The sequence below is a fragment of the Dasypus novemcinctus genome, chromosome 5, assembly GCF_030445035.2.
Source record: "Dasypus novemcinctus isolate mDasNov1 chromosome 5, mDasNov1.1.hap2, whole genome shotgun sequence".
NCBI lineage: Eukaryota > Metazoa > Chordata > Mammalia > Cingulata > Dasypodidae > Dasypus > Dasypus novemcinctus.
The window spans coordinates 26,434,238-26,446,295 of record NC_080677.1 but is presented as its reverse complement, the minus strand read 5'-3'; the positions used below and the strand labels follow the sequence as shown (position 1 = coordinate 26,446,295).

Sequence of the window (12,058 nt, the reverse complement as noted above, 5' to 3'; positions counted from 1 at the left end):
AGAATTAAAATAAAGTCCTTTCTTTTACTGACATAATTTCAGTGGGGAAAATGATATTCCCTGGCCCCAGGATTTTCTGAAGCATGGATTAAATTTTCTCTGCAAATATCTTATCCTTAAATGTGATAGTATATACATTTTGAAAATATTCAATCTAGCCATTATGACAAGGACACTACAATTTATATATTATACACACACAAAAAACAATAAACACATAGTAGGTACTCAATAAATATTTGTTGAATGAATAATGATAATTTTAACATAGAATTAAAAAGATTTTCCATTTCATGTTTATTATCAGTGCTTCATTACAGAACATTTTGTAATGACGAGTGTCATGTGGACACCAACAATTTTTTCAGCAAACATCAAGTGCCAGCTTTTCTAGTAAACATTGATTTTCCCCAAACAAAATAACCAAACATAACACAATTTCTGGTAATGGTGATACCATCTGCATAATTCACCCAAATTACAAAAATGGCAATACCTAAAATCATGCACATTATTTGACTTCTTTTTAAACTTTTACAAACTTTCCCAGGGTAAAAAAGACACCTCAAAAAATGCATGATAAAATTGCACTACAAAATCCACTTTGGAAGTAGGGAGTTACCTTTCTAATTTTTACTTCAAGATTAAAAAAAAAAAAAAGTCAAAAAAATTTGGTGGGGAGTGTGTTGAGAGAAGAGGAAAAAATAGGAGTTTCCAGTTCATGGGTTCAACATGTCTGAAAATACTTAAGTAATGCAAAGGAAAAACTTCAATAGCAAGAATATATTATAAATAAGAGTCTTTAGCAACATGAACAAATGAGCAGTTCTTTCATCAACTGCTCCCTTGAGAGAGAGGTCTTCTTGAAGAATGCTTGTTTATAGAATCTTCTGTAAGATAGAGTTGGCTACCTCCAATGATTCCTCTTTTACTAAAACAATATCATAAGAGTCCATGTACTTTTCTAAAAGCTCATCCACCTAATCAATAGAAAAACAAAAATAAAATTAACATGCAGGGAGGAGAAGCAAAGAATTTAAAAAGTATGAATCTCACTGCCATGTTAGATTCATTGGGCATAATGAAGTAAATTAACTTTTATAACATCTCTGAAATAAAGAAATATTTTCAAACTTTTAAGATTCATTGACATAGAAAATTTCCCACATCCTGTCTTTTCCCCCCAAATGATTTTTCTCTAGCCCAGTGGTTTTCAACCAGGGTGATTTTGCCCTCCAGGGGCACTAGACAATGTCTGGAGATGTTTTTGGAGGTACCAGGGAATGAACCTGGTACCTCGTATGTGGAAAGCTGGCACTCAACCACTAAGCCACATTGGTTTCCCCGAGTTGGCTTTTTTGTTTGTTTTGCTTGTTTGTTTTTGTTTTTTCAGGAGGCACCAGGAACCGAACCTGGGACCTCCCATATGGGAGGTGGGTGTTTAACTGCTTGAGCCACATACACTGCCTGTAGATATTTTGATTCTCATGACTGGGGGGTTCTACTGGCATCTAATGGGTAAAAGCCACGGATGCTATTAAACATCCTACAAGGCAGAGGACAGCCTTCATAACAAAGAATTATCTAATTCAAAATGTCAACAGTGTCAATTCTGATATACTTAGCTACAGTCTAATTTTACAATGGAACAAGATTTACAGAGAGGCCCCATTTATTTTTCATTTTTTTAGGAGATATTGGGGATTGAACTTGGGGCCTTGTACATGCAAAGCAGGTTCTCAACCACTGAGCTACACCTACTCCGCTAGGCCCCCTTTAGAATGTACACCCTCCCTCCATCCAAATCCTCTTGCATCCATGTGTCATACCAATGCTTTTAATTATTACCAAAGTAAAGGGTAACTGCAATCAAAATATCTCTAAAATAACTTTCTCAGGTGCCGTTGGCAACAATTACCTATAAAGGTTCATGCTGATTTTTTCTTAAAAGAAAATTAAATGACAGATCTGGATACTTACTCTATCATTTAGATATCCAATTTTTAGAATGTGTTCAACATTGGTTACTCCATCTGCCATTCGTAAGTCTCCTTGGGAGTCTCCCAGTAGAATTATGTTGCTATTGTCTTTAAGTTGACTGAAATATTTTGTGTTCTTCAAGGCACCATCATGTTTGTTAAATACATGAATTAATTCTCCTTTAAATCCTTTGAGTACCCCCTATTAAAAAAATAAATCATTGGAGATAATAGGTTTTGACATTTATATTTGTTGTATTTTCAAATTTTGGAGTTCTTGTCTTAAGAGATATTATTATTATCATCATCATATTTGTAATGTTATCTTTGGCACTAGAAATCTCAAAGAACTTAAGTCCATCACATTCATAATAGGTAAGAAGGGCTGAAAAGGAAATGACTTTCTAGAGACGACTTTGAATGGCAAAATACAGGAACTGAAAATTCAATTTCAATTTTCAATTTGTCCCTAACCAAAACATCCCATTTTATGTATTTCATAACATACTATCTTGAATAGAAGAACTTGTGTTTTTTAATGTCAGTTGATTCACTCCTCTTCCTCACCTACCCCAAGGATATTAACTTTTCAGTGTTGCTATATTAAATTATTTTAAAAGAAGGCTTACTAATTTTAATATTAGTGTACAGCTTGGGGAAATGATAGCTTAAGAAGGATATATTTTTATTTTTATTTATTTTTTATTTCTTTCCCCTTCCCCCCACCCAGTTGTCTGCTTTCTGTGTCCATTCGTTGTGTGTTCTTCTGTGACCGCTTCTATCCTTATCAGCGGCACCAGGAACCTGTGTTTCTTTTTGTTGCCATCATCTTGTGTCAGCTTTCCGTGTGTGCGGCACCATTCTTGGGCAGGCTGCACTTTCTTTTGTGCTGGGCAGCTCTCCTTACGGGGCACACTCCTTGTGCGTGGGGCTCCCCTACGTGGGGGACACCCCTGAATGGCAGGGCACTCCTTGCGCACATCAGCATTGTGCGTGGGCCAGCTCCACACGGGTCAAGGAGGCCCGGGGTTTGAACTGCAGACCTCCCATGTGGTAGACGGATGCCCTAACCATTGGGTCAAGTCCGCTTCCCCAATATATTATTTTTAAAACATGGATATAACAGTGGGAAAGATGATGAGTCACACAGCAGGTCTATCATCTTGGTCTATTTAATGTATACATAATACATTAAATAATAATAAATAACAAATGTATTAATATGATTAAAATACACTCAGATAACATGAAATTATAAAGAATAAACTTATATACTTACATTTGCATCAAAGTCCATGAAATTGGACACTACTTTGACATTTGGATGATAAACACCAGCTTGACTGATAACTTCCTCTAATACATCACCAATGCCAGCCGAAAATATGAAGACAGGGATATTGTATTGTTGGAGCTTATCAAAGAAAATTTCATATCCTTCCCTGCAACATGGAGGTTCAAGCTGATTGTTAACGATCATGATATATCTCCTTTTCACTTGGAAGTTAAAAAAGATACATATTTCTTCCTAATTCCATGGCTTACTTATATTTTCATTTTGAATGACTGTCTAAGAGGGCAATTACTGTATCTATAATACTACAAGTAGATGTTTTTCAAACAACAGTTAATGCTTTACCCTCCTTTTAATCAATTCTAATAGTACAAACTTGGTGTTTTATACTCACATTGTATATGGATACAAACCTATAGTTTGGAATCTACCCAGTTAACAGCCAGTAATTAAACGATACCTTCCAAAAAACCATTAGGGAGAGCAGGAAGACTTTCTGCTTGTTGTCCTGCTTATCTGAACCCTGTTGTTAGGAAAGCAGACCAGCCTGAACTTAGCTGTGTTCTCTCTACCTTTAGCATCTCTGCTTCCTGAGATCTGGGAGCTGTAGGTAGTATTTGATCTTAAATCTTTTCTTCCCCTTTTACTCACCCTGGGCTATAGGCTAACTAAAGCTGATGCTGCCTACAAAGGAATAATATACTTACTAGCTGTCCTCACATTCTTTCTGACAATTTAATGTTTTCCTCCTTTAAGATGTTTCCTTTAAGATGAAGAAGAAGTTCATCTTAAAATGTAGCATCATCATATTTGCCTAAGAAGTTGAAAATTTTAAGAAGTGATAAACAGTATTGAAAATCAGCTTAAAGATTTTCATATCTTACACATTCATGAATTACAAATATTTTAATTATTTGCCAAAGCACATTCACTTTTCCTAGTTTCAAGAAAGTTTGAGAATCAGGAAAGTACATCCACATAAATTTAGAAAGAGGGTAGTGAGCTAAATCTGTTTCAACTTGATTTACAACATTCCTTCACATTTCTTTAAGATTTATTTTCTTTCTCTCCCCTTCCCCTTCCCCCCCCACTACCCTTGACACCCAGTTGTCTGTTCTCTGTGTCCATTTGCTGTGTGTCCTTCTTTTTGTCTGTTTCTGTTGTCAGTGGCACAGGAATCTGTGTTTCTTTTTGTTGTGTCATTCCGTTGTGTCAGCTCTCCGTGTGTGCGGCACCGTTCTTGGGCAGGCTGCACTTTCTTTCATGCTGGGCGGCTCTCCTTACGGGGCACACTCCTTGCGCGTGGGGCTCCCCTACGTGGGGGACACCCCTGCGTGGCATGGCACTCCTTGCGCGCATCAGCACTGTGCATGGGCCAGCTCCACATGAGTTAAGGAGGCCCGGGGTTTGAACCGCGGACCTCCCATGTGGTAGACGGATGCCCTAACCCCTGGGCCAAGTCCGCTGCCTCCTTTCACATTTCATGCCTTTCAAAAGTACTGCTAAAACTTTTCAAAATGACCTAGGTTTCATAAATTTGTAAGTTAATCTTAAAAATTATTATCTAGAGAAAGGAAAAACAAATTAGAACTTAAATAGTATAGGGCTTTTATTCACTATAGCAAGATCTAACATGCCCTTCGCAATTCCTTACCTCACCACTATCTTTTTTTTTTTAAGATTTATTTATTTATTTCTCTCCCCTCCCCGCCCCCACTCCGGTTGTCTGTTCTCTGTGTCTATTTGCCGCGTCTTCTTTGTCCGCTTCTGTTGCACGGGAATCTGTGCCTCTTTTTGTTGCGTCATCTTGTTGTGTCAGCTCTCTGTGTGTGCGGCGCCATTCCTGGGCAGGCTGCACTTTCTTTTAGGCTGGGCGGCTCTCCTTATGGGACGCACTCCCTGCACGTGGGGCTCCCCTATGCGGGGGACAGCCTTTCGTGGCAGGGCACTCCTTGCACGCATCAGCACTGCACATGGGCCAGTTTCACACAACACTACTATCTATTTTATGATAGGCAGCATATTTTGGATGTATTTTTATATGGAATAATTTTATAGATTTTAATAAAAATACACATTTGACTACTCACTTAATAGTTCAAGTTTACATACAACAATAACAAACATTCAAGAAACTTACTTGAGCATAACATCTGATTCTTCCACAATTTCTTTAAGTTTAGCTTTTGGTAAACCTTGTTCAACAAGCAAACCATGAGATTTCGTATACCTGGCATTTATGACCAAAGAAAAAGGGAATATCAATTAAAGCTATTATCTTCTTTACAGTACATTATCTTTTCAGGGTGAAAAACATAGTGTTTCATTCATCACATGTATAGTTTGGTTTAAATTTTAGAGATTTAAATTCATCACTAATGAAAGTATACATAATGAATATGTCTCAAAATGGGATATGGAAGTTCTTATTGCATTTCCCAGTTCTCCCAAACACTAGCTTAGCTTAAATATTTTAATGAGGTAATGAAATGAAACAAGGTCTAAAACTTCCCTTAAGCCTGCAGATAAGAAATGAATCCAACCTAGGGAGGCATAAGTATTTCTCTGACTGAAATTAGAATTAGAGCAAAGCCATGATTTTCATATGTGTGTACTTTGAATTTTCATGAAATACTTAAGTTCTGCAGATGCCACCTAGTGACAAGAGAAAACCCTTCTTACACAAAGTTTTAAATATAGGCTGGCCTCTTTATAATCTATAATCACAGTACCTGAGTATAACAGGACTTTAGAACTTTGTTCTCTGATACCTAAAAATCCCCCTACAATATCTCTAAGTAGTCCTCCTCTCTGCCTGGGTCAGCTCCCATCATGTTAGTGAGTTCATCCTCCCAGTGAAGCTTATTCCACTGCCAGGAAACTCTAATTGTTAGAGAGTCCTTTCTTTTATCATGCTGAAACCAATCTGTTCCAAGCCTAATTTCAGTTCTTTTTCTACAGACATGTAGAGTAAGTCTAGCCTCTTTCTGACATTTAATACCATGAACACTAATTATGTGTGCAAGCTACCTTGTTAGGTAATGTATAAGGGAAATAAATATCATAATGGCTGGTTTCTAAGATTCTAAAACCACAAATTGGAACTTCTCAAATCAAAGCATTCTCTACTGAAGTTCCTGAAATGGGATTATTCCAACTCCTCTATCATCCTAGTGAACTTATCTGATATACTATTAAGTTTGTCAACATGTCTCTTAATTGCCATTCACCCAGAACTCCACACAATGCTTTCAGTAAGGTCTGCTTAGAATGCTGCATTGCCTATAATGCGACCAACACCAGAAGTCTACTTCCTGGTAGCCATGTAACCTGCTACATCCAAATTTCTTTTTCTTTATATGTTTGGCCATATCTTGTGCACACTTTAAAAAATATATATATGGTTGTTTCCTTTTAAGACTTAAGTGCAAGATTTTAAATTTATTCTTATTGAACTTTGTCTTAAAAAAAACAAAAAACATCCACAAAACAAAAACCAGGAACTTCTGGGAAGATGGTGGACTAGAAAGACAGGGACACATTTCTCTCCAAGAAGCATAGCTAGAGGACAGGCAAAAAAAAAATCTTCTAGGGTATAGGACACAAGGGGAAGACTGGACACTGCCCAGAAGAGAGAGGGACAAAGGAAAAGAATCATGACAGCAAAACTGTGAGTTAAAAGCTGCAGCCGCAACTGCTAGCATCCTTCCCTACCCTATAGACACTTGAATTCTGAGACCTTTGGGCCAGTGGCTACAAAGGGGGCACCAGGGATCCACCTCCCCAGGAAACAGCCTAAGGCTGACTCAGCTTTTGCCCCACAAATTTGAACCCTTCCAGGCTAGGTAGGGCCACGCCTTTGTTTCCCTTGGAGGCCAGCAGGGACTAAAGAGAGTGAACCTTCTTAAACTCCCTCTCCACTAATTGGAACTGGTTGTTGAAGACACAGAGGGGAGTAAGATTATTTACTATCCAGGAAAAGGGAGGGGGCTGCCCCAAATGTTGGAGTATTGTCTCTGAGAAAGTTTCAGTTAGGAGGCTCTTAGACCCCAGGCAGGATCTTCTATCACATTGGTCTGGTTTGTGTTGGGGCAAACACTCTGACAAGGCTATATGCTGGCCAACCAAGGAAGTGCAAGGGAGGAAACTAGAAGTAAATAAGGGAGGCTTTTTCTGGCCTGTATAATCTCCCTCCCCAGGGCCCTTGGAAGCAGCTCTGCAACCCATTACTGGGTCAACGACCCAGATTTGAGCAACTAACAGGGGCAATTCTAAAGACCTAGAAAAGGTTGAATCAAGAATCAAGAACACCAGTAACACAAAATATCCCACCATTAATACAAAAATTTGATTTTGGATATTTATATGCACAACGTGGATTAAACTCTCTAATAAAAAGATACAGGCTGACAGAATGGATTAAAAAACATGAGCTATCCATATGCTGCCTACAAGAGACTCACCTTAGATGCAAGGATACAAACCAGCTGAAAGTGAAAGGTGGAAAAAATATTCCACACAACCAGTAACCAAAAGAGCAGGGATAGTTACACTAATATCAGACAATATAGACTTTATTTGTTAGGTTTTTTGTTTGGGTTTTATTTTTAGAAGGTACTGGAGATTGAGCCCAGGACACCTCATACATGGGAAGTAGGCACTCAAACCACTGAGCTACATCTGCTTCCCCAATATAGACTTTAAATGCAAAAATATAAGAGATACAGAAGGCCATTATATATTAATGAAAGAGGCAATCTACCAGGAGGAAATAACAGTCAGAAATATCTATGTACCTAACCAGGGTGCCCCAAAATATATGAGACAAACTCTGGCAAATAGAAATAGATATCTCTACAATAATAGCTAGTGACTTCAACACAAGACTCGCATCATTAGATAGAACAACTAGACAGAAGATCAACAGAGAACTTAAGCAATATGATAAACAAACTAGATAACAGACATATACAGAATGTTGCACCCAAACTCAGGGGTTATACATTCTTCTCAAGTGCTTATGGATCTTTCTTGAGGACAGACCACATGTTAGGCATGATGCAGCTCTCAATAAATATAAAAAGACTGAAATTATATAAAGCACCTTCTCATGTCATAAAGAAATGAAACTGGATATCAGTAATAGGCAGGAAAGAGGTAAATTTGCAAACATGTGGAGGCTAAACAACACACTCCTAAATAATCAGCGGGCCAAAGAAGAAACTGCAAGTGAAACAGTAAACATATTAAGAGAAATGAGAACTAGAACACAACTTATCAAATCTTATAGGATACGTAAAAGTAGTTTTGAGAGGGAAATTTGTAGCTCTAAATGCCTATATTAAAAAAGAAGAGCTAAAATCAGAGATCTAACTGAACAGCTGGAGAAACTTGAAAAAGAACACCAAACCACTCCCAAAGCAAACAGGAAAGAAATAATAAAGATAAGAGCAGAAATAAATGAAATTAAGAACAAAGAAATAACAAAGAAAATCAATAAAACAAAAAGTGGTTCTTTGAGAAGATCAATAAAATTGACAACCCCCTAGCTAGGCTAACAAAGAAAGACAAAAAACTTAAAAAAGAGAAGATGCAAGTAAATAGAATCAGAAAGGAAAGCAGGGAAGTTATGACTGACCCCACAGAAATTAAAAGAATCATAAGAAAATATTATGAGAAACTGCATGCCAATCAACTTGACCACCTAGATGAAATGGACCAATTTCTAGAAATGCAAAATCAACCTACAATGATGCTACAAGAAATACAGGAACTTAACAAATCAATCACATTCAAAGAGATTGAATCAGTCAGAAAAATCTCACAACAAACAAGTCCAGGACCAGATGGCTTCACAGGTGAATTATCCCAGGCATTTCAAAAAGAATTAACACCAATCCTGTTTAAACTCTTCCAAAAAATTGAAAAGGAGGGAAAATTACCCAATACATTTTATGGAGTCAACATCACCCTAATACCAAAGCCAGATTAAAAAAACACTACAAGAAAAGAAAATTACGGCCCAATTCCTCTAATGAACATATGGGTAAAAATTCTCAACAAAATACGTGCTAATAGAATCTAACAGCATATCAAAAGACTTATACATCACAACCAAGTAGGATTTATTCCTAGTATGCATGGGTGGTTCAAAATAAGGAAATCAATCAATGTAATAAAACATAGTAACAAATTGAAGGGAAAAAAACCACACAATCATCTCAATTGATGCAGAAAAGGCATTCAACAAAATCCATCCTCCTTTCTTCATAAAAAACACGTCAAAAGATTGGACTAGAAGGAAAATTCTTCAATATGATAATAGGCATATATGAAAAACCCACTGCCAACATCGTACTCAATGGGGAAAGCTTGAAAGCTTTCCCACTAAGATCAGGAACAAGACAAGGATGTCCACTGTTACCATTATTATTCAACATTGAAATAGAAGTTCTGCTAGAGCAATTAGACAAGAGAAAAAAAAATAATAAAAGGGACCTAAATAAGAAAAAAGGAAGTAAAACTATTTGCAGATAAAATGATCCTATATTTAGAAAATTCTGAAATGTCTACAACAAAGCTATTTGAGGTAATAAATGAGTTCAGCAAAGTGGCAGGATAAAAGATCAGCATACAAAAATCAATAAGCTTTCTACACAATATTATTGAACAATGTGAGGTGGAAATCAGAGAAAATGTTCCATTTACAATAACAACAGAAAGACTCAAATACCTAGGAATCAATTTAACCAAAGAAGTACAGAACCTATATACAGAAAACTACAAAACAATGCTAAAAACAAATCAGTGAAGACCTAAACAAATGGAAAAACATTCCATGTTCATGGATTGGAAAAGTAAATATAATGAAGATGTCTATCCTACCCAAACTGATTTATACATTCAATGCAATGCCAATCAAAATTCCAGCAGCCTACTTTACAGAAGTAGAACAGACAATTATCAAATTCATTTGGAAGGGAAAGTGCACCAGAATAGCCAAAAGCATTCTGAAAAGAAGAGTGACATGGGAGGAATTTCACTGCCTGACCTTGAAACATATTATAAAGCTACAGTGGTCAAAACAGCATGGTACTGGCATAAAGACATACACATCGATTAGTGGAATAGAATTGAGAGTCCAGAAATAAACCCTCACCTATACAGTCAACCTTTTTTTTTTTTTTACAAACCTATCAAGTCTATGTTAATGGGACAAAACAGTCTCTTCAACAAATGGTACAGGGGGAAATGGATATTTATAACAAAAGGAATGAAAGAGAACCCCTATCTCACTCCCCATACAAGAATCAATTAAAAACACATCAAAGACCTAAATATAAAATCCAGGACCATGAAACTACTAGAAGGAAATGTAGGGAAACATTTTCAAGATTTTGTAGAATGTGGTGGTTTCTTGGTTCTTACACCCAAAAAGCACATGCAACAAAAGAAAAAAATACATAAATGGGACCTCCTCAAAATGAAACACTTCTGCACTTCACAGGACTTTGTCAAAAGGGTGAAAAGGCAGTTGACCAATCGGAGAAAATATCTGAAAATCATATATCCGATAAGGGCTTAATATCCAGGATATCTAAAGAGACATTACAACTCAACAATAAAAAGACATAGACCTGATTAAAAATGGGCAAAAGACTTGAATACACATTTGTCCAAAGAAGAAATACAACGGCAAAAAACCATGAAGAAATGCTCAACATCACTAATGATTAGGGAAATGCAAATCAAAACTACAATGAGATATCATTGTAGATCTATTTGAATGACCACCATTAAAAAGACAGGAAAGTACAAGTGTTGGAGAGGATATGGAGACATAGGAATGCTTATTCACTAGTGATGGAAATGCAGATTTGTAGTCACTCTAGAGGGTGTTTGGCAGTTTCTAAAGAAGTTGAATATACATTTGTCATGTTACCCTGCAATACCACTACAGGGTAAATACCTAGAACAGAGAAGAATGACACAATCAGACATCTGCACACCAGTGTTCATAGTAGCGTTATTCATGATTGTCAAAAGATGGAAACAACCCAGGTGTCCGTCAATCAATGAATGGATAATCAAACTGTGGTGTACACATATGATGGAATATTATGCAGCTATAAGAAGAAATAAAGTAAAAAAGCATAAGACAACATTAAAAAAGAAGAAAGAGCTAAAATCAATGACCTAACTTCACAGCTGGAGGAACTAGAAAAAGAACAGCAAACTAATCCTAAAGCAAGTAGAAGGAATGAAATAAAAAAGATCAGAGCAGAAATAAATGAAATTGAGAAAGAACAAAACAATAGAGAATTAACAAAACCAAAAGTTGGTTCCTCAAGAAGATTAACAAAATTGACAAACTCTTAGCTAGACTGACTAAGAAAAAAGAGAGAAGATGCAAATAAATGAAATAAAAAATGAATAAGGGAACCTTACTACTGACACCACAGAAATAAGGGAGATCATAAGAGGATACTATGAATAACTTTATGCTAAAAAACTAGACAATGTTGATGAAATGGAAAAATTCCTAGGAATGTACAAACAACCTACACTGACACTAGAAGAAATAGAAGACCTCAACAAGCCAATCACAAGTAAAGAAATTGATACAGTCATCAAACAGCTCCCCAAAATGAAAAGCCCAGGACCAGACGGTTTCACAGGTGAGTTCTACCAAGCATTCGAAGATTTAATACCAATCTTACTCAAGCTCTTCCAAAAAATTCAACAAGAAGGAACGCTACCAAACACATTCTACGAAGCCAATATC

General features: G+C 36.6%; 1 protein-coding gene across 3 annotated transcripts in view; it reads right to left on the bottom strand.

Annotated features, from left to right (window-relative positions):
• Window positions 1-273: 273 nt before the first annotated feature.
• NT5C3A (5'-nucleotidase, cytosolic IIIA) overlaps window positions 274-12,058 on the bottom strand; it is a 91,766-nt gene continuing 79,981 nt past the window's right edge. For all 3 annotated transcript variants that reach the window (XM_004463291.3, XM_004463293.4, XM_004463292.3), the window contains 4 exons: window positions 5,414-5,503; window positions 3,259-3,421; window positions 1,981-2,181; window positions 274-980 (listed from right to left, as the gene is read on the bottom strand). In XM_004463291.3, the coding sequence (XP_004463348.1) occupies window positions 879-980; window positions 1,981-2,181; window positions 3,259-3,421; window positions 5,414-5,503 (556 nt within the window). In that variant the 3' untranslated portion in view covers window positions 274-878. The remainder of the gene's footprint in view (window positions 981-1,980; window positions 2,182-3,258; window positions 3,422-5,413; window positions 5,504-12,058) is intronic.